Here is a 23,682-nt window from a genome sequence, read left to right as displayed (position 1 = left end):
GACTTGAGATACAGAGCTCTGGAAAATGTTGTTGACGGTCTGATACAACATTTAGCTTTCTCAAGGCCTAATGTTTTCAGGACACTTGCCTCTTCATTTTTTTTATTTTAAAAAAGTTCATTTAATGTGCATTCTATGTTAAATGTTACATTTCTACAGGTGGGTGGGTGTATATATATTGTATATGTATATGCACAATGGGTATAATACACATTCTTTCACAATATATGTACACAAATAAACAGGATTTTAAATATATATATATATGTATATATAGTGTAAAAGTTCATATGTACACATATAAAATAACAGGCAGAATAGTATTTCACTTGTTAAAGTCTTTTTTTCTTTAAAAAGTACAGTCATTTAGTTGACATAGTAGAGCCAGTAGATTAAGTTGAAAAGAGAGAATGTGAAAGGAAACACCATCCTTGACCATCTGTCTATGGCATTCACATCTGTTAGGTCTGGAATTTTTATCTTTAGCTGAGAAGACCTTCTCCGTAAATGACTCTTCTTAGCATGGGTGCCAGTTCTGTCCAAAGTACGCCTTCCAAGGCTTTCTCGATGTGAGCTCTGTTTTCTGTACTGGATACCTGAGTTGTCAAAGGATATTGTTGAATTCTGAGGATCAGTGACACTTGTGGTGACCTCATTGCTTGCAACTTCATTGTGAATTTCAAGAGATGTTAGCAAGATGTTCCCATGCATGTCCACCTAGTTAGAAACAAATTCACAAGGACAGGGGTTCACAGCTGTTTTAGATACATAAAGCTACCTGTACTAACATGTAATGATGGTTTATAATCTAAATATGGAACTAGTTCCCATTAAAATTAGCTGAAGGATGCTTTTTGCCACATCTAGTAGCAGAGGTGGTCCTAGGCTTTCCCACACCCAGGGCCAACTCTGCCTTTGTTCCCCACCCCACCCCTGACCTGGAAGTAATTGCAATGATGTCATCTTCATTGCAATTACTTCCAGGCAGCTGCCTCCTCTGTTCCCCCTTTGAAAAAAAAAGGGGGAATGAAGGAGGCAGCCCAGGCTCTGCTGGGGAGGTAGAGGGTGGAAGCAGTGCATGCCTCCTTGAATTTTGGAGGAGACACGTGTGGCTTCTCCAGCTCCATTGGAGTGTTTTGGGGCTGCTGGAAGTGGCACCCAGGACAGGTTAGCACCGTTTCCAGGAGGCGGGCAGCACTTGCCTCATGGGTGCCACTTCCAATGGCCCCAAAGCACTCTGATGGAGCCTTTCGTGCCACTTCTAAGAGGCGTGAAGCACTCCGTTGACGTTGGAGAAGTGGCGTGCATCTCCTCTGAAATCAGTGGAGGTGTGCGGTGCTTCTCCCCACCCTGAGGGCTGCCGCTCCCCTTTCATTAAAGGGGAGGAGAGGGGGGCAGTGTCAGGCGTGGATGGGAACCATGCTGAAAGTGGCTGTGGGAGTGCTCTGCTGGTGGAGGGGAGGCAGAGCTCAGACCAGCAGGGACCATGCAGAGTGGCTGTGCTCCTGAAGCCACTCAGTGTGGTTCTCAGCCACATCTGAGGCCGCTCCCCTCTCCTCCCCTTTAACGAAAGGGGAGGGGGCGGCCCTCAGGGCTGTGTAGAACCACACTGACAGTGGCTGCACTCCTGCAGTCACTGTTGGTGCAGTTCTTGGAGGAGGAGCAGGTCTCAGTGGGGGCCCCCTAGCTCGGCACCCAAGGTATTTGCTCCATTTGTCCCCCTCTAGGTACACCACTGTCTATTAGTAAAGTGCAGTGCACAGTTTGATTAGGACTTATACAAGTAGCATTCATATAAAGTTAGTTTTTCTTTCACTTAAATAGTAATTTAACTGTATTTCTGTTGAAATAAGGAGTAACACCTAATTTTATATACGGAAAATAAAATTTAGAATATATTACAGTAGTTATCCTGCATCCAGTTAGCATAAAGCTGTTCTGTAAGGATTACGTACACAGTGAATATGAAGGACTTGGAACACTCTGAAGTTCTATATCATCATCATCATCAATTATACAGGTCAGTATTTCTCAGACTTTTTGAACTTTCTGAATTCAGCCTATGCCCTCCCTGAACACGAACAATTTATTTCATGTTTGCAAAGATTTGCGTGAAGTTTCATGCAGTGGACTGGGGTACTAATCTAGCAGTGGTTTTAGAAAAGGTTCAGAAAAGGAGATTTCTGGTTCCCTCCAAAAACCATACAGAGGCTGCAATCCTATACTTCCCTGAGAGTAAGCTTCATTAAATGCCACGGAGCTTACTTTTTAGACATGCATAGGATTGCACTGAGTGTCATTTTCATAATAACATAGCAACAATTGTTTGTGAGCCTCTTTTTTCCTGAAAAGAATAGAATGATGAGAGACTGGAATGTGGACAATGCCAAATATTCACTGTGGTTCAGTAAACATTCCTTGCCAACAGCCATCCAACCCACTCAGATATTGACCTGTCTCTGGATCTAGTTCTTCCCTAGAACATTCCACCCTTCCTAGAGGCATCCCCTTCTTCCCAAGAAAAGCTCACTCCAGCCTGAAAACAACCCGAAAGCCCCCAATCCAACATTAACAGTCCAAACCTAACTACCCCCTCTTGAGCTAGTCAGTGGGCAACACACAGCACGATAACATCATGTTACATGTTGAGTTTACCTAGATGTTTCAAGAAATATGAGGAAAGAAGCACAAAGTAGCATCTGCTTCATCTTTCTTGTAACATCTAGTCAAGCTTTCAATCTCTGGAAAAAATTTCCATATGAACATTAATTTTCAACACACATAAAATAAACCATATGCTAGCTTTGTTCACTTCCAGTATGAAGTCGTTGGGAATTATCTGTCCTCCCACAGTAGCTCAAGAAGTACTATTGTTCTTCTTAGCTCAAGAAGTACACATGTTACAGGGTGCCCAGTTTAAGCTGATTTCCACTTGTACACATATTAGCAAGAGAAAATCCAGGTCCTACAGATGTTAAGGATTCAAATTAATTACTACTACATTATGTGATATATGCCTGCATGACTAGGAAGGTGGACTTTGTGTGCTTCCTTCATACTGGTTGTGCAGGTTTATCACATGTATGGGATGATGCAGGGTAAACTGAGACAACTAATTTCTCCATTGTTCATGAAACAAGGAAACACCCATCAGCAATGAGGATAAATTGGTGGGCAGGCAGCATGTGCGGTCTGGTGCTTAAGCAGAAGGCTGTTGAAAGAAAGCTAAGCAGGAATGGTCTTGGTTGAATTTTGGATGGGAGACTGAAAGCTGAAAAAGCTGTCATGAGACGAGAGAGCCAGGAGTCATTCTTTACAGCTTGGCCAACCTGAAACCGCTCCTGCCAGAAGCTCAGAAGGCATACCCAGGTGCCAGATCGCACTGTGAGGGATTCAAAGATGGTTCTACGACCTGCACATATAATTGTAAAAACTCATTTGTACTCTGCTATGGAGCTTTGTAAGCCGCCTTGGCCATTTGCTTCATCAGCATGAGAAAGGCAGAATATAAATCTCTCAAACAAATAAACAAGTGCAGAACTGCCCATACCTTTCCACCCCTCATAGTAAACATGGGCTGTGCCATGGTGGGTGGGGGGCAGGAGGGAAAGGATAAATTATTTTCCTTTCTCTCTTATTCCCCTGTAAGCTTCCTGATCGCCAGTAGGTCTCCTTGGACCTGTCCCTGCTCTTCAGCTGGTGCAAGACTGAGGAGACAAAGGCGATGTGCTGGCTGCTATCAGAAGGCATGGCATCCACAGCAAGTCACCCATGCTGGGTAACACCCCTCTGTCTCCATCACGTTCTCAAACCTCCCCCCCCCCAGTTTTGCCCTCCCTCTGGCCCATTCTGCCTCCTCCTGCTCTCCTACCTGAGTTGGTGGCCTTGCCTGCCCTGCCACCATGCTCAGGGCTATTCTGGCCTCTCCACTTGCATTTTAGAAACATGCAGCTTCATGCGCAGTTGGAGCACTGTTTGCAAGTGCCATAGGGCAGACAGCACTGCCAGAACGCTAGTTTCAGCAGCGGCAGCTAAGCCCGATAGGATTGGGTTGTAAGATGCATTGTAGAAAAATACACAGAGACAAATATTCACACATACCTAATGGTTTAGAAATAAATATCAAAAATAATATGAACAAAATGAGTCCTGACTTACAGCCTCATGCCTAAAAAATACCAAGTCAAATATAGTTTCCGCCCTGAGGTATAATTCCTTATAGATTAATGAGAGCACTCGATAGCTTTCTGTCTCTTCATCAAATAGATTACACATGTTTCAAACATGTAATGAAGCCTTAAATTAATTCCAATACAAATTCACAGGCAGCAACTGATTCATTAGGAAAGGTGATTAATGACCCAATCCTATGGGCCCACTCTGCCACCAGAACCTGTGTTCTGGCAGCACAATGTTCTTTACAATGGTTGCAAAATGCAACTCACCTTTCTGTGCACCAGGACTGCCGCTAAAGTGGTGAGCGTTTTTGCGCCAGTTATCTCCCAAAAAGCCCTTGCACCACTAAGTTGGAAAAGGGGGTGGGGGGGATGGGGAAGGGAGGGAGAGGAATGGGACAGTCTGGATGAGTGACGTTAAGGCTGGGAAGGGGATGGTATCCGCAGTAGCAGCCTCTTCCCAGCCTTCCTTCCCAGCCTCAATCCACTTACCCAAGTCCACTTAGATTTGCAGCAGCAAATTCAGGGCAGAGGAGACTTACTCCCAGGCAAGGGGACAAATACACCTTACCTGAAGGAGACCTCCTGGATTGCTCCCCCTCCAGGATGCAGCACACACTCCTCATTGGCCGGAGGGGGGATTTGAATAGGATTGGGTTGTAAAGTACTGTTTTAAAGATATGCTTCAGTCTATTAATCAGAAACTGCCTAATGGACCAATCCTATTCAGAGCCCATGGCAGTGGATCTCATGATCTGGTGCCGTCAGCCCCACTGCAATGGTGCAAAAGCCACTTTGCTGCCATGCACTTCAGAGTCACCAGTGCAAACAGATGGGGATGGACCCGTGTGTGTGCCAGTGGCTCCCAGATGCCCTGCTGGAGTAGGTAAAGTGTCAGGGGTGGGGTAGTTTGGAGGAGGATAGGGGAAGGGACTAGGCTGGGGGTGGTTCAGGAGAGGAAGCATCTCAGCACCACACACCAAGTCCGATTCTCCTCCCCCTGAGGCTCCTTGGACTTGTGCAGCTAGGTGGCTTACAAAGAGGTAAGTAAAAATTATTTTTACTTCTCTCTCCTGGTCCATCTGGTCACACAGGCACACACGCACACCCCAATTGCAAGCAGTATTCTCTGCATCAGTGCTGCTGAATTGTGCAGACTGGTGAGGGATAGGATTGGGTTGTCCTACATATAATGTTGTAAGAACACTGTGAGTTGGTCATACTCCCTCGTCTTTTCAGAGAAACAAAGCCAATTCATAGCGGCTGAAGGACTGGGCGCAGGTATTTGGCACATGCAATGAAATGTGCTCCAACACTTCTCCTAAGATATTTTTGTATATAAAGGGACCTTGGCATGCTACTTTTAAACAAACAAACAAATAAATAAATGTCCAGGCAGAAATTATTTTTTTACATTTCACATGTACCATCCATGTGGAGGGGCTGCTCCACCGAAAAGTGATATTGTTTCCTTATTGTGCTTATAATACAGGTTACTTAGGACAAATTTGCACTGCAGGTTACTTCCTGTGCTGTCGGTTCATAATGTTTACAACACATTAGAATCTTGTCTACTCTTTTCAGCATTCTCATGTTAACATATTAGTTGGAGCAACTGGACAAAACCCAGAGAAATGAAGATGTACTTTGGTTTTCTATTACCCTGTATGGGTCTCCTTGGATTCACACCAGCTACTTGTTTGGCCTAAGTCCAAAGAGCCTCAGAGGGAGTGTTGGGCCAGGAAAAGAGGGATAGGATCTTGTATAAATAATTTGTTTGGACTGCATGGGAAAAGTTATTTCTGACTGATTCTGCTGACACTGCCCTATGAAAGTCAGCAAGCTGTATTATTTGGCCCTCAACTACTGTGTTACATCTCTAAGAAACACGCTGGAGGACATTGGTTGTTGCCTAGGAGAGTGGGCAAGCAGGCTTTTGGCCATATTCTAATTACTCCATCTTTACATATTTAGGTATCTTTAGGCAGGTCTTTGAATAGCTGTGTTTGAGGTGCTACTGTTAAAACTAGTGAGCACAATCCATCTCAGATAACATGATCAGAAAGTATGCCTCAGCGAGGGAGAAGGAGCTATGAGACACAGCAGCGCTGGGTCCATGATACTTGCAAACATACATATTTTCTTGATTTTTAAATGACACAGGGCGTAATCCTAAGTGTGCCGTAAAGCACGTTTGCATCTCCTCGTGTGTCGACTGGGTCGGCACAGTGACACACACTGGCCCATGGAGGCTGTATCGAGCCTCTGCACCGATGCAAAGAGGTAAGGCTGCGTCCGCTAAGCTTGGCCTATGCAGGAGTCTGGGGAGGGTGGGGAGGAGGCAGAGAGAAGGTAGGGGGGAGGAGTTCCAGAGTGGGGTGCATTCCAGGGGGTGGGCAGGGAGCAGGAGGCGGGGCTGGGACCCGCCAGTTATGCCAGAACCCAACCTCATTCCTGGAGCAGCACAGAGCGGAAGAGTTTCCCCTTGCCTCCGGCGCAGCTGATTCTGGCCTGCTGGCCTGTCTGTTCCAGAGTAAGATAGGATTGCACTGACAGATTGTCCAAACTTACACTGCAATCTATCCAAGCATGTATAACCCAGAAAAAAACAACAACACTCAAAAATGTGGTTGGGCAGACAATAGTAAAATGTGAACATCTGCATCTTCTATCCACCAGTAACTGTGGCCATCTGTGGGATTTCCTACAAAAAGGTGTGTGCCATGTTGTAGTAGGAATATCATTCCTTTTCATCACCTCAAATTTTCAATATTATGCCACACCAATTCCCAGTTATCATCATCAATATAAACAGCAGAGAGCATATGGGCATTACGGTAACCGTAACATTAGCAACAGTCCACAATAAAATCCAGTGTGAAGAAACCCTTGATGATGAGGAGGAGGAGGAGGAGGAAGAACAATATTTTCTTTTAATTGTGTTGCTATATTCTTTACCACTAGTGACAAGTATCGTTGCCAAGAAAGGGCCAGATGAACTGGAAACTGTTAGGACAATCAAACTGCACAAGAGGGACCTGGTTAGATGCATACATGGCTATGCATCACTACTCTGTATAAATACATGGACAATACCAGCCTCCAGTGGATGTGGGGAGCCACACAGATGCCTCTGCAAGGCTCTCCAAGACTCTGACCAACTAAAGATAGCGATCGGACACTTCTAATTTCATGACCGAAAAACAGAAGTGGTTTCCAATCACTATTTTTAGTTAATCAGAGGCTTGGGGAGTCCTGCAGAGGCATCAGCGGCACTCTGGTAGCCCCTCCCCCCTGGAGGCCGGCACTGGTGGAGGTAAGTAATAAAAAGTCTGCTTCACTCCTGGCAGCAGAGTGGTCTTGGGAATTGGGTCGCTGCCTTTCCCCTTACTCTGCAAAGACTTACAGCACTTCCCAAACTCCTGGAGAGTTTGGGAACTGCTGTACTAGAGAGATAAAGCAAATAATTAAAATCAGAACTTCTGAAAGGGGTGGGGAGATAGAGTTTCTGGCTCAGCCAACTTTTAAAAGATATATCAAATTACTGAATTTCTTGATCAGTCACTTCTTAGAAATTCTTTCCAAACTGACCACCTCTGTGTTCTACTTTCATTTTTTGCCTCTCCAAATATCATCTCTAGTGTTAACTGTTCAAAAGTAGGAGTAAATAATGTGAAAATGACAGGAGGAGAAGAGAAAACAAAACTAAAACGAATGAATATGATCATGTTAAGGAGCTTAAGACAAAACATATCCCAGCTGCTTTTGGACTCAGCATGAGACTTATGGAGCTTGTCTGCTCTTGAGTACTTTACTTTCCTTGAGGTCTATCCAATTTCTTATGAAACCTCTAGAGCAGGGGTGCTCACACTTTTTTGGCTCGAGAGCTACTTTGAAACCCAGCAAGGCCCGGAGATCTACCAGAGTTTTTTTTACAATGTTCGCGCCATCATAACATATAACATTTATGTGTACAATGTATGTTGGTGTACCTTGCATAACCACATGAGCCAATATTGCACAACACAACTTAATGATGATGATGACTTACTTTGATGACTTGCACTGAAGTGAATCAGCCAAGGATGCATAGTCCAGACAGTAGCTGCTGACAGCCAGCCTCAAGCACACTTCCAAATGTTCATCAGTCATGGTGGAAAGGTACTAGGACTTAATGATCTTCATGTAGGAAAAGGCTGACTCACATAAATAAGTGGAGCCCTTCCAGCCTCAGGTGCTCTTATATCCCTGAGGGCCCTATTGCCTTCAAGTGGCTGCAGCTGTGCAGCACACTCTGCTGGATGCCCAGGCCTTACCCTTAAAGGGGCCACTGCTGACACCACATCTACCTCCTCACCAGATCTTCCTCGATTCCAATACAAGTGGGGGGGGGAGCAGATCTCTATACAGATCAGTGCAAAAACAGGGGAAAGGTGTGGGGGAGGGAAGATCTCTATATAGACATCACAGCAAGACCAGTGCAAAACCCCTTGCACACAGAACCAACAGATGGAAGTGGGGGGGGGCAGATCTCCATACATACCAGTGCAAAAACAGGGGAAAGGTAAGTCAGCCCCAGTAGAGTCAATGGGGCTCACTCCCAGGGATGCGTGGACGGGAGAGAAGCCTGCCAGCGGCTCCTCTCCAGGTCTACTCACGAGTCAGTCCCAGTAAAGTCAACGGGGCTCACTCCCAGGGATGCGTGGACAGGAGCTCACTCCCAGGGATGCGTCACCTCCAGGGAGCTCACTCCCAGGGAGCGTCACTCCCAGGACAGGGCTCACTCCCAGGGATGCGTGGATGGGAGAGAAGCCTGTGATCGACTCATTTTGCCTCACGATTGACCGGTCGATCGCGATCGACGTATTGAGCACCCCTGCTCTAGAGCAACTCTTCCTTGACCCTCCTTTACCTACCACATAGTCTTTACCAGTGCATAAATAACCTGTAGAACTCTGTTGCAGGATGTGGTGATGGAACCTGGTCTAGATGCCTTTAAAAGGAGATTGAATAGATTTATGGAGGAAATGTCCATCACAGGTCACAAGCCGTGATGGATACACCTCCTGGTTCTAGAAGTAGTCTATTTCTGAATTCCAGGTGCAAGGGAATGGCAACAGGATTCAGGTATCTTGTTGTCTTGCATGCTCCTTGAGGCATCTGGTGGGCTGAAGATAACAGTGAAGTGTTACTGAACTATATATGCAAACTATATGAGGGATTTATTTTATTTCCATTTAGTACAGAGAATTAATATTGTACTAAGTTCCTCCTTATCATCATCTGTATTAAGAATTCTAGCGATACAATATTAGAAGTAGTCGCTGATTTCTATGCTGAATCGAAACATATATGCTGAATTATTAAACATTCCTAAATGGATAAGATAGATTAGATAGCTTTCATTAGGAGGCCTGCACCTAAATGTGTACAAACTGAAATTACCAGCTTCCATTTACCAGCCTTCTGACACTGCTTTTTCCTATCTCAAAGTTCTGATGGGGAAATTCACTGTCCAGCCTAAGTGAACCTTAAACAATGCCTGCCGACTGCTGAGAAAGTTTTGTTGCATAACATGAGCTGTAGCAGCCAATGAACTACCAAACACTGTAGAAAGCAGAACTTTAAAAAACCAATAAACAGTCCTAAGCACATTCATAACCAATGGAGTACAAGGAACCACAAGTATCTGCTCTTTGTGTGTGGGCTAAGGCACTCCTCAAGAGTGCCTGGAAGACTAGCTAAGGAGTAAGCACTTTCCCACTCCTGTTTGATTCCTCAACCGTCTCCATCACAAACTGTTCTCCTGTGACCTGTTTTACATACTTGAGGCATGAGTCTCAATTCTCCTTCATGCTGCTGTTAGATAAACACCAATTATCTTTTCTCAGGGTGATGACTTGTAAGAATACAACTAGTAAAAAATTCATCAGTACACAGATGAATACGGGCACTTCACTTTAGCTTACTGTTCTGACATGTCTAAACATTTATATCATATTTAGCCTACCCTCCTGCACAAGGGAACACAAAGGAAAACATTACAGAATTCTTCTCTGGCAATATACTTGCAGATGACATATGTAGTTCCAGATCTCTAACTAAATGAGCTGCCTTATGGCCGATGGGCCTTAGCGCTTGTGGTACTCTCATACTGCTGGCTCTGGGTGTCATGAACATGCCGTAAAGTGTGTTCACGGCACCTGGGGAGCAAGGAGCACCGGCACTTGGCCTCAGCACCAAGAGGATGACAACGTGGAACGGCCAGTGGTAAGTATTACTGCTGGATGGTGGACAGTTTTGCAGGTGGGGGGGAAAGTGGAACTGGGTAGGGGGAGGATCAGCTCCAGGATGGGGACGGAGATGGCGGCAGCCTTTGACACCATATCCTGTGCTTCCTCCCTGCCCAGAAAACCTGACCTGGGCCTACTCAATTTTGTGCCTACTCAACAGCAGGAGCAGATCCAAGGAGAACCATTGTTATTGGTTGCGTTCTACCTGGGGTAAGGGAGCAAATGCTCTCTTATCCTGAGGAGACTCTGGTGGCTGCCTCGGTGCCCACAGGATACAGCAGTGGCCATTTCAGCACTATTGTTCATCTGGGTTTTCATCTTGAATTCAGAGGCAAGTCTCCCAAAGGAAAGAGCTCCACATGCATCCGATCAATCAATTTCCACTGATTTTCAATCACTGAGCCATGACCCACTTGGTCATATATTTCAGGATGGGTCGTATATTTGTAGGGCCACTGGAGGATGTGAGCCCCCAGCTGGCAGTGCAGTGTGCCTTGTCAATTGTCAAAAAACCTGGTTGTGTGCCTTAAAAATTCTAGCGCCTTCTCAGTGAGCCATGAGATGAAAAAGGTTAAAAATTGCTATTGTAATTGAACAGGACATCTTTTTCTGTTACAGCACAAGTGGACATTGTGTTTTAGTACTAACACACAATTAACATTAACGAGAAACTCACAAACAGAAAAACAAAACAAAAAACTTTACATAATTGCTCCTCCTATCTGCTAGAGAAAAGAGGTGACAATGTTCAGGCATGGCTGGGCTCCACAGCAAACTTTCTCTCATCTCCAAGAACTTTTACAAGGTGATGGCTATGGCAGAAGTGGTAACCACAGTTCTGGCACCTCCCATTCTAGGCTTAGTAGGTTCTCTATCCCTGAGTATGCCACGGGGCAACAGAAATATCCTTAAGGGGGGAGAATTTCCAACCCAAGGTTCATTCATTGGTCACTTGAGATACCAACATTTGTGACCCTGCAGCCTGCCAGGGGAATGTTTGGCAACAGCCTTTAACCTTCCCACTCTGGTTCTTTGGGTGCTCACAGGTCATAGTGATTAACATGACTGACAAAAACTACTCACAAATAATGTTGGATGTGACTGTGGTTTTCTACATCAGCCAGTGACACAACCCAACTCATATGGCAAGCACACTAACAGTGCAATCCTATGCATGTTTATTCAGAAGTAAGTCTCACTGAGCTCAATGGGACTTACTCCTGTATAGTAGTGCAGCCTAAATTCTCAACTAATCTCAACTCTCAAATTAATCTCAACTCTCCACATTATATCACAGCTGAAAATTAGGCTAAAATGAGATGACATGAAGAATCCTACCCGGTTGCTTTCAAACTTAGAACGGTCATTATTTGCTTTGGCGGTCTTTTCAGCAAGTTTTTTCTGCCTTTGAGGGCCTTTCCCAAAGAAGATGTAGTTGACAAAGGCGTATTCAAGTAAGGCCAAGAAGACAAATACAAAGCAACCCATAAGATACATGTCAATGGCTTTGACGTAGGGAATCTTAGGCAAAGTCTCTCTGAGATGCGTGTTGATCGTTGTCATAGTAAGCACAGTTGTAATACCTAAAAAAGTGAGAAGAAAAGTAGGCCTATTAAACTCTTCCAAATACCATTTACTTCCCCGTCTTTGTATAACAATCATTTCAAGAAGCTTTTAAGCATCGGGAGAGAATAAATTAAATTGAAAAAGTGGCAACAGCATTAGTATGTCTTTGCAAAAACCCAGAGTGATGCTTTAATATTTCTTGGATGCAGAGCCTCTTATAACCAAAGTGATTTGGAACAAGGAACATGTATAGCATTGAAGAGTTTGCTTCCAAAATATTTACATGCAACTTGCTATAAATCAGATTTTGCTAACCTAAAAGCACTCTTCAGCTAAACTGCTGAAACTTTGTGACACGTGAAATAGTATCACATTTGACCTGAAAAGTCAAAAATTCCTTGCGTGAAAGAGATACGAAGCCAACCTTAAAAAGGGATTTCCCTTTAAACTTTATGAACAAATTTCCGATGGGACGCTTGCAGTCCTGTTGCCATTTGCGCTGCCCCACCCCCTCTGCATGCAAGGTAGAAGGGGGAAAATGCAGGCAGGCAATTGGCTGCCCGTTTAGCTGAGGGGCATGGTGCAGCTGTTGCTGAGGCTGGTAGGCTGCACCGAGCTGGCAAGCCCTGCCGGCCCACCCTATATTCAGTCTGAGATTAGCTAGTCGCCTTTTAAGGGGCCAGGTAGGAATTTTTGCTGCTAACTTGATTGGCTGTTGGTTGGCAGTTTTTTCACCTTCCCCAGACTGGCATTTGGATGTGGTTGAACTGGGAGGTTTTTGCAAGTGTGTTTGGGCTACGCAGGTGGTTGGGTAGCCAGGAGCAGGGGCCAGCATACCTGCTGAGGTTAGCAAGGCCAAGGAGTAAGCCAGAACTGCTCTGACAACACTTGTCTGAATTGATGAGGCTGGCTGGCGAGCCCTTTGGCTGGTTCTAGCAAAGACTTACACAAGGATTTCCTTTATGAGTCTGTGCTGGCTGGCTGCCTTGACCCTTCAATCCTTGATTGAATGAAACCTTGAGTCAAGATGTGAAGCCTGATTGGGATCAGAAGGAGGTAGATGGCCAGCACCATTTCCTCCAGGCTATTAGATGCCAGCATGCTGGGGAACTTTATATAATTTTTTCCCTGCTGCTGGTTTTTTGTTTATTTATAAAGTTTCAATCATTCCAAGCCTATGTTTCGCATGCTTCTTTGGGGGGTGCCAATGTAAAGAGTTGTTATAGCCAAGCCTGTTCCAGGAGTACTAGAATTCCTTAGAAGATTATCAGCAGTCTTCAACATGCCAGAACTCCCCCACAGGATACAGAGGACACCATTTTGGCACTGCTGCATCCCTGTGCAGGGAGTTATGGTGGAATGGGCAGCTCATTCATATGGAACAACAATAAGGTTCAACGGTTCTGGGCAGAGTCCTGTGAGAACAGAATTTGTGCCTTAGGATTCCTTTGCAACATGTAAGTGTTTTGTAGCAGACAAGTTGAAATGGAAATATTCTTGAAACTAGAAAGTTTTAAAAACCCTTAATATAGCCAGTTGTATACATTTTGCAGGTGTGAGAAGAGAACTGGATTGTGGGTCCAGTTCAGAGAAAATTCGGTATTTTTAAGTACTATTGAAATGTATGGGGGTTAGGCACACAGATGTGACTCTCCACTACGCCAAATCTATGATGTAACAAGTGGAAAGCCACAAGAACTTGGTTAGACAGCAAGGGACTCTTTATTTTTTTTATTTCTGGTTTCCCTATCTCCAACCAAAAAAAAAAACAACAAAATGATAACTGAAGGGGAAATGGAACTCACAGACAGCTTTTGCTGTACCCAATCTTCAAGCCACCACACAATTGTTTATACAGCAAAGAAAGCTGGATACTATTTGCGTACTATTTGGATACTAAATTAGAAATTTCATAGTGTTTGGGCCCAATTCTATCCAACATTCCAAAGCTGAAGCAGGGCCAACGAGCAGGTGTTGTACTGTACAGTGAAAGGACAGTCGTGGAGGCATCCGCAAAGTAAGGGAAAGTTTGTTCCCTTTCCTTGGGGCTGCATTGTGGCTGCAACGGCACAGGAAAGTTGGATAGGATTGGGCCCTTTGTCATATCACTGAGGGGTGAGTGTACTGCTTCAGAGTCAAAACAAGATGATATGCTTTTTGTATAAGTGATCTTGGAATAGTAACATGCTGCAAGCCCTAACAACTTCTATTTGGAATGACATGCTAATGTTGCACTTATCCTCATTCCATACCAAGGGCAACTCTTGCTGCAGAAGCATCATAATTGATCCAGAAAGACACCCATGATAAAATAGTAATTAGTATTGATGGCATGTAGGTCTGAAGAATAAAATATCCAATATTCCTCTTCAACTTAAAGCTCAATGACAGTCTTGGATAGGCACCTATCAGAAAGAGAGGAAAAGCAATAAACCTTAGTTACGTTTTTTCATTCAATATAAATATTGAAGACATTAATGGCAGAATATTTTCACCCTCCACAGAAACAAAAACAATGTTGATATACTGTTTTGACATCTGTAGATCAGTGAATGAAACGTTGCTTAGTGCATTTGCACTAAAATTAATGCAAGAATCAGGAAACCTATCATTCTTGTGAACAAAAAACTAGTAATCTACCTTTTGAAATTTTTTGAACAGATGAAGATAATTTACATTATCAATCAATTGGGCATTTTCAGCCACCACTGTAAAATTGTTGTTTTTTTTTTTTAAATCCACAGTCATTCCCCTGCTACCTTGTTTGCACATTAGCTTGATTAGCTTTACTCCTGAAATCTTTTCACTGGGGAAATTCTGACTGATGACTTTGCTCATGCCACAGAACTGGCTTTAGGAAGCTGCCCCGTGAATTAATGCTTCCTGCTATACCAAAGTGACTGATTTCTGACCTTCAGGTATTGCTCCTGTTCTCATTTACAACTCAATATTATCACTCTTTTATCAGTGCTATTCCATTGCCCATTGGAGAACTTTTAGAGACTTTGGTGAAGGACCACAGTTTAGCAATCAAGCACGCAATTTTGATAAAGCAGTTCCTTGGTTTATTCTCTGGCAGGTCTCCATTCCCTGGAAGGGGAGGGGTGAAACAAGGCAAATCTGGTATATGTTTTCTGCACTCCACACCCTTTGCCTTTACTGACCCACCACCCACACTATTGTAGTGTCACATCTTCATGTCATATCTATCACCACCCTTCATCTACCACCATCCTCTTTTTGCTTGGTCTCCTCCCAGGGAAAAGAGAGTGAACTAGCAGGAAATTGGGATAGTAGCAGCTTAGCCCCTCGCCCAGAATCTGGTGCTGCCGTCAGGCTGAAGGAGTTGGGGGCTGCTGCTATCTTTTTCCTGATCACTCTCTTTACAAGACAGCAACTGGAAATAGGATTGTGGCAGTAGCCCAAACTTTCCTCTCACCATTATTGCCATTGCTTCTGCCTCATCCTGCTTCAGGTTCTTCAAACTAGGCTGGATTGGATGATTCTGGGAGCAGACAAGAGAGACCGGACTCCTCTCACCCAGTGTGTTTTGAAGAAGAAATAGAAATAATTGTGATGGCGGAAGCAGGCTACTGCTGCAGTCCTGTTTCTTATTGCACTTTTGGGAAGGTATGGTAGTGGTACAGTCATGCCTCAGCATCCTTGGGGGTTCAGTTCCCAGAATCCTCGCAGATGCTGAAACTCGCAGAAAATGAAATCAATGGATCAGGGCACCCCAGATCTCCGAACACGACTGCAGTCTGTTCTGAAGCCCGTGCACGGCCTTGGTAGCCTTTCTGAAGGCCTTAGAACATCAGTTCTGGTTTATTGGGAAAAACTGGAAGTGACATTTTAAGGCCTTCTGAGGCCTAGGGCCGCATGCAGCCTCCTGGGGCCTCCAAAAACCCTCTGGAGATGACCAGTCTCACCTGGAGGGTAAAGATCTGTCTGATGCCGCAAGTTTAGAATCTGAAAATAGTCAAATTTATGGATACTGAATCCGCAAAGAGGACCATCTTGTACGCACATTTCAACAAAAGAAGAGCTTAGAATTTGGGTGTTACTTCAGATGCAGTTTGGTCTGGGTAGGCATGTTCCGTGGCAACTCCAGTTAAAATATTCACAAGTCTAAAAAAGATTTCTCCGATTTCTCATTTTGAGACCATGAGAACATGCTGCCAGTGAAAGTTTTCATTACTAGGCAAGATGGACCAATGTATAAGGTCACTTCATAGTTCCAAATTCATCAAGGGCTAAAAGTCAATCAGGAATCCACACACTCACCCTCCTTTATTATGGCTCTTAATTTCTACCTTGCTAAAATGGTCCTAGTTCACAAATGTTCCAGGACATTTTGCTTGGCCCAACTCCAAGTGTCACAATGGACAGTGATACTATATTTTACCACCCTGATTCCAGAGTATTACAAAAAAGGATGAAACATAATAGCTATACTTTATTTCAGCTATTGTAACAGCAGTGTCCTTTCTTGAAAATATGATCTGACAACCCAATTTAAGTCACCTCTATAGCCATGTAAAAATAAAACTTAGCAGAAGCAAGAAAGTTAGCAATACTGAATATTTGTAACTCAAGTAGTACTTGCCTGTGGCAAAGACAACATTCCTGGACACAAGTTTGTATTCCACAATAGAAAACTGAGGAAGCTCAATCTTCTCTACTCCAGAGACTGCATTATCCCCACCTCTCCAGTAAAATTCTATGTCATCTGTTGTGTAGCCATCTGTGATTCAAGTATAAACGTTTTAGTACCTTGAGTCTCAAAATATAAAATTGGCAGCTGCTAAAATGAGGAGCAAAATTCTTGGTTATGCCCCCCAGGTACAACTTTTTGGAGTCTTCACTGGCTCCAAAAGAATAGTCTTAAATCCATCTTCTCCCAAACAATGCAATAGTGACATCCCCATGTGTCTAACCTATTTTATTCACTAATAATAGAGTGTATCAAGCTATTCTATGTTTTAAACCTGTGTTTCCCAAACTTTTTTTTGACTGTGATGCTAAATACAGTGTTTCCTTCAGTCTGTGGAGTTGGTACATGCCAAGCCTCATTGTCTACAAAGTATCATGCCATCATCATGATGACTGTACTATCCTTGATTGGTTGGGATCACTTTGTCTGTGTGAAAAAGGCCCTGTAAAAATGGGACCAAAGGATTAATGAGACAGCGAAAAGACCTCAAAGAATTGAGCAAGAAAAGATTTAGAAGACATGAAATAAATCCTTCTGTAGCACAAGGGTTAAAACATTAAGGATGGGTCTAGATATGGATTGTTGACCTCTTCTACTAAGGAACATCTGTTTGGAATACTAGGCTCATCTCCAACAGAACTGGTGTTCATTTTTTACACTGCAGTTTTTTTTAATTTGCTGGTTGAGTACTGTAATATAACCAAGAGTACAGAAAATTGTCTTTGAAACTGACGATTTATCAAGATCTTTCCTTGATTTTTTTTTTTTTAAAGCAGCAAGGTAAAAGTCATTCAATCTGCAAAGTGCATTCTGGTCCTACAAACTATGTAGACAATGCTAGATCCAGCACATGTTGATGCACCCTGACATACATGTACTGAAGAAGAAAAAAGTCTGTATCCAACCCACTAAACAATAAACTACATAAATACTCTAAAACATAACTATTTCACCTACCAAAGTAGCATTAAAATTGCTAAAATTCTGTGGAAACCCCTTCAGAAGAAAATTGTAGTGGTTGCATCAGACAGATTTGAAACAGATGGCCCAGTTCTTCCTCTGCAATCCATGGCTAAACTCCCATTAACTTCTGTAGGAGTGGGATCAGGTCAAGTGTAATTTACCCAAAAGAATTCATTAGCATACATTGACATTTTACTTATGTAGAAATTCCCTGTACTCACCAAACTGCAGAAGAAAGAGTGGTGGCTCTTGAAACACAATTTTAACTGATATGAACACTCCAATTACAGAAAACAACTAGATTGAAGAGAGAGATTCTACTTGTTACGTGGAAGTGAATTTCTAATCATAAGTAGGTCTATCTGACAGCCCAGGGGGGCCCATAACAAGATCACTCATCCATAATAAAGCATACTGAAAGCAAATTGAATCTCAGTGCTTGCTTTCTTCAGAGTGAATCTGATTAAAATATGAACACCAGTCCTCTTGTGTTGGAGATAAGCACCTAGTCATTGCTCTTGCCTAATCAGGCTGGCATTTTATTTTTCCAGGTCTCTCAGTTGCATGCATTTTTCACAACACATTGCAAGCCCTACAGTAGAAAGTTGCTTATTTTTCCATATACTTTTAAATAAAAAGCATTTCTCCATCTTTTTGAAAAGACACAACGGGCAAGATCCAGACTGAGGCCCCAATTCTATCCCTTGCCACCAGCACTAAAGGTGTATGCTGTATAATGCGGGCAACCCCCTTCAGGGAGAAGCTCTGGCCGATCCTCTGAAACATCTGCTAAGGAACCAAGATGGAGTCAGTAGAGACTGAGCACATTTAGAAAGGGAGGTTAATGGCAACAATGTGCAGGCCCATTCCTACATGCTCTTGAGTAGGTGTGGCGACTAGAGTTACCTGTAAGACATTGGTCATAACTCAATTGTAGAGCACATGTGCAAAGGACTCTCTGACAGTTCCAATTAAAAGCATCTCAGACTGTCTGAGACCTTGGAAAATGGTTGCCTGAAGTACCACCATAAAGACACTACAGGGCTGTATGGTCTGACTTGGTACAAGGCATCTTCATAAGCTTATCCAAGGAACAACAGGTTACAGGACAAGTCCAAGATACTGTTTTGACTAGCATATTTGTTAAATCTGCCCATGTTCCTGGATACTTAAAAAAACCCACTTTTTAATTACATTGATTTCATTTGAACTCTTCTAGGAGTGCACAGCTTTAATAAGACATTCTCACGACATTATTTTTCGACATTATTCGACATTCTCACGACGCGTTGGCTCGGTCATGTCGTGAGAATGGATGATGGCCGGATCCCAAAGGATCTCCTCTATGGAGAACTCGTGCAAGGAAAGCGCCCTACAGGTAGACCACAGCTGCGATACAAGGACATCTGCAAGAGGGATCTGAAGGCCTTAGGAGTGGACCTCAACAAGTGGGAAACTGGCCTCTAAGCGGCCCGCTTGGAAGCAGGCTGTGCAACATGGCCTTTCCCAGTTTGAAGAGACACTTGGCCAACAGTCTGAGGCTAAGAGGCAAAGAAGGAAGGCTCATAGCCAGGGAGAGAGACCAGGGACAGACTGCACTTGCTCCCAGTGTGGAAGGGATTGTCACTCCCGAATCGGCCTTTTCAGCCACACTAGACGCTGTTCCAGAACCACCTTTCAGAGCGCGATACCATAGTCTTTCGAGACTGAAGGTTGCCAACTAACTAATAAGACATTATTACACATCTTTAATAAAACAGGCAAAAAATTGTTACACTTAATCTGCGAAGACCTGATTGTTATGGTGGCAAATTATGAAGACAACATTTCTGTTAGTTCAAGTCTAAAGAGACATTACTGCCTCATGGGAGGGACAATCTGAAGGCAAATGGGAGGTAAGCAAAACACATTTTTACTCACCTTCACATAAACCCTCAGGTCACCTGTGGGTTTCCTTGAACCTATTTTGGTGGTGTGTGTCCGAGGAGGGAAAAGGGGCAGGGAAGTTTTCAAATGAAGGGTAAGATTCGGCAAGTACCACTACTGCTAGCAGCACTCTGTTTCTCCCACTCCCTGCCCACAGCCCATCCCTGCTGTTGACATACTAATGTCAGGGGATCTGGAAAGGCCACCGTACTGCAGCTGGTACCACTCACTGTATCCAGCAGAGGCCAGGAAGCTGCACTCTTGGAATGCGAGTTCCAGCAGCACAGCCCGATGATAGGATTGGGATGAAAGTGAAATACTTTCAAATCCCATTTATTGCAATAGGAGAAATTTATGCACATATTAACTCTATCAAAGTGCTTAACTATGTCTGGATGATGCCCAATAGATGGAGTATTAAAAGTAATAGACAGAGTGTTAAGAAAATAGTACTTTCGCCCTAGATCATCTAACCACGTGGCTTCAGGACACAATTGGGTGGGTGGTCAGTGCAAGTGGGCGAGGAATCAAATAATTCACAAATTACTGTGAAAAGATACTGCACATCACTGAAATTAGTGCAAAAACATCGGTATAAGAACATACAGCTTTCTATTTCCAGTGTACAATTCTGTTCATCTAATGGGTATCTTCTCAAGTCCATCATGCAAGCTGCAGTGGTTGTGATCCTGAAACAAAAAAATAAAACATTATAGGAGTCAATATTGCCTTAAATCTAATGAGTATTTTTAGGGGAAAAAACAGGGAGTGATAACTAGTAACAACATGAGTGTCACTGACATATGACAGTGACTAGCTAGCTATTCCTTCATAGAGACTTAAAACTTCTGTACTTGCACAACCAAATATGTCTGAGAAAAATGCATGGGAAATTAATTTTACTTGACCATGACAAATATTTCCCACTTAACCAAAATGTTTGTGCATATGGAATACTGCATAGAGGTGTGGTTGTCCTCCAACCAAAAGGATACTGGGGCCATTTGAATAATACATTTGACCAGTCCCACCATGATGCGATGATGGATGGGAGTATCAATGCCCCACTTCCCTTCTCAACATGACATTTTGCTTTGCATAATTTAATGGGGGTGGGTCAGTTGGTAGTGGGACACTTTGATGGGTGGGTGAAACATGAGTGTGCATGTTCTCCCCCATTTGATGTAGACATATACTGTCTCAGCATGCCCTTTTTAGAGCTGGAAAAAGGTATAAAAAATGCAGAGCTTTCTACCCAGATTGAGAAATTTTACTCATCTAGGGGGTCTGACCAAATGAGTTTGTCATGGACTTCCTCATCCTGCAAGCAAAGCCTTCCAAAGAAGTTTAAAGTACACAGTGTCACTAAATGAGGGAAAGCAGACCAATTAGCATCAGTGCAGCCAAATGGAAGATGAATTGTAGTATGGTGGAAAGGGTGCAAGACATCTCTGAAGAATTCACATAACATCATGCAGGGCAAAATAGAAAAAGAAGCACAAGAACAAACAGCTCCTGAAAAATGTATTTCCAGCTGGTCTGTGGCTTCAGGGAAGAATTCCTTTTTACCAAACATCTGCCAGTGCCCAACTAATTCCCCAGGCAAGGTGCTCAGGTCTATTTACTATAGGGAGACTACATTTCTCCAATATGACAGCAGCAGCTGTGACTTAACATGTACAAGTAACACCAAATCATGCCCTCCAAAAATCATGCCACCTGAAATTGATGAGCAATCGAAAATGTGCAGTGCTGTTAATTGCGAACTTTCTGCAATCCTATATATTTATTGGGAAGACATCTCATTTTTCAAGAAATTCAAATTTAGTACTTCAGACAAATCAAAAATCCATTTCTTTAGAAAGTTAAAAGCTACATTCAAAAGGGCACCTTTCCCCCCTGTTCCTTAATATACCCTTGAACCTCCGGGGTCTTCCACCAAACCTTATGCTAATACAATTTCCTTGCTATCTGAAGCATTGAACAGGGTGCACCAACCAAGCCCCTTTTGAGAACTAGAAGCCATTTTCTCAACCATTTATTCAATTATCTTGTCCTGGTTCAAAACCGTTCATGGATCAAACCCTAATTCTAAGCCAATTATCTTGCTGGATAAAAATACCCTTTGGAAAACCACTATAATAAAGTCTCTGAATAAAGACCCACCAAGCTGTTCACCTGCCAAGTCGGTTGCTGTCCTTGGGAGTCACCTGCTATGGTACATTTTCATATTTCCATCCCATCAGCTCCACACAAATCTCTGTGACAACTCAGGAGATTATGGCAGAATGCTATTGGGCCCAGCTGGCAGAAAAATGAGTGTTACCTGGGTGCAACTGCTGCAGAACAACTGTAAAGGGCGCTCCAGCTGCATGCAGAGTACCATGCTGCCTAAGTGCCGGTGAGAATGCTGGAGCCTTACCGCGCACATTGGGGAGTCACTGGCCACCCACTAGAGCAGATATGACAGTTGCAGAGGGTGGAATGGGGGATGGGAAGGCTGGGGGAAGGGGTGGATCCAGTGGCGATGGTGTGCTCTGTATCATATCCCCTCTTTTTAGAAGCCTCCCCATCCTCTCTTCTTGGACTTATATCAGTAAAATAACGAGCACAGGTCCAAGAACACCTACTGCAGAGTAGGAGGCTTAAGGAGGCCTCCCAATGTACCCCCTCCTTGTTGGACCCTCCCAATGTACCCCCTCCTTGTTGGACACAGCGCGTCCATTTTTTGTACAGCTGCACTATTGGGGGTGAAGATTAGGATTGGGCTGTTAGGGAGATAACTTGCCATTTTGCATATCTTGTTTCTCTGCCTTTTCCCCCTCTCTGATTTATTTGCTTACTATTTATTTAAGAAATTGGTAACCTACCTTTCTACCCCCACCCCCTGCAGGCCACCAGAGTGGCTCATGACCACTACAAAAAAAAATACTATAATTTCAATTTTGTTCCTGCTCTATTCCAAGGGCTCAGAGTAGCTTACAGTATTTTTTCCTACTGTATTCCTATTCTCTTTTTCCCTCTCAACTCTCTCTTTCTTTCTCCACCACAACTATGCAAGCTGCTACCCAGAGTTGCACAGCAGCACAGCTACCTGAGCAAGCACTTCTCATTTCTTTGCAGCTTAGGCAAGGGACCCTTTAGCTAGATCACAACCAAGGACATTTTGTTGCTTTGTTGCTTTCCAGCTGCATGTCAACTTCCCAGGTTTAAAGCAGTGAAGCTCCTGGGGGTTTGGGGCAGAGTACCATGTCAGCTCCATCTGCTGGGTGTTAATGGTTACTGCATCCATTTGGCTTTATGTTTTCCAGTCAAGCACAGGCATTTTACCTTTACTAGTACTCTATTAGTGAGTAATATTTTTACTCCTCACCTTTCTTCCCCATATTGTTTAATTCCCTTTCCGCTTAGACTTTTAATAGTTACATATTGACCCACTGTCTGCCATTACTGTGAACACTACCACGTTCACAGGTAATTCACAGCCCAATCCTAACCCATGCTGGAACAGGGAGGCTGGATGGCCTGCCCCGTACCTAATGTGGGTTTGGGGCCAGTTGAAGCTCAGCCCAGGGCAAGGGGAATGCCTTCCCCTTCCCCTGGGTAAAGCCGAAGCAGTCCCAATGGGGCTACTCAGATTTGCACCACCTCAGGAGTTGGTGCAAATCTGAGCATCTTGTAGCTGTGCTGGGCTGCCCAAGACAGAGGATAGGATCCGGCACGTGTGCTGGATCCTGGTCCCACCCCCTATTCACCTGTGGCCTGCCCACAGGCTGCCCACTGCCCACCTCCTGCCCCTAAATGCCTCCTTCCTGCCCTCTCCACACACCCCCGAAGCCCCGTGTTGGCCTGATGCGACTGGCACAGGCTTACTTTGTGCTAGCCCAATGGTGCTTGGGCCAGCCTCCCTGTTTTCTTGGTGGCGCAAAAGTGCTTTATGGCACTTTTGTGACTTCATTGGGTTGGTGCAAGGGACTTGTGTCAACCCATGCCCTTTTTTGGATTGCGTCGTTAGTGGATTATCACATCTCTTTGCCCTGCAGAT

General features: G+C 43.9%; 1 protein-coding gene across 2 annotated transcripts in view; it reads right to left on the bottom strand.

Annotated features, from left to right (window-relative positions):
* Positions 1-366: 366 nt before the first annotated feature.
* GABRB3 (gamma-aminobutyric acid type A receptor subunit beta3) overlaps positions 367-23,682 on the bottom strand; it is a 160,635-nt gene continuing 137,319 nt past the window's right edge. For both annotated transcript variants that reach the window (XM_066619885.1, XM_066619886.1), the window contains 5 exons: positions 20,244-20,326; positions 16,641-16,778; positions 14,287-14,439; positions 11,807-12,051; positions 367-717 (listed from right to left, as the gene is read on the bottom strand). In XM_066619885.1, the coding sequence (XP_066475982.1) occupies positions 367-717; positions 11,807-12,051; positions 14,287-14,439; positions 16,641-16,778; positions 20,244-20,326 (970 nt within the window). The remainder of the gene's footprint in view (positions 718-11,806; positions 12,052-14,286; positions 14,440-16,640; positions 16,779-20,243; positions 20,327-23,682) is intronic.

This window comes from Tiliqua scincoides, chromosome 3 (assembly GCF_035046505.1).
Source record: "Tiliqua scincoides isolate rTilSci1 chromosome 3, rTilSci1.hap2, whole genome shotgun sequence".
NCBI lineage: Eukaryota > Metazoa > Chordata > Lepidosauria > Squamata > Scincidae > Tiliqua > Tiliqua scincoides.
This window is presented reverse-complemented; position numbering and strand designations above follow the sequence as displayed.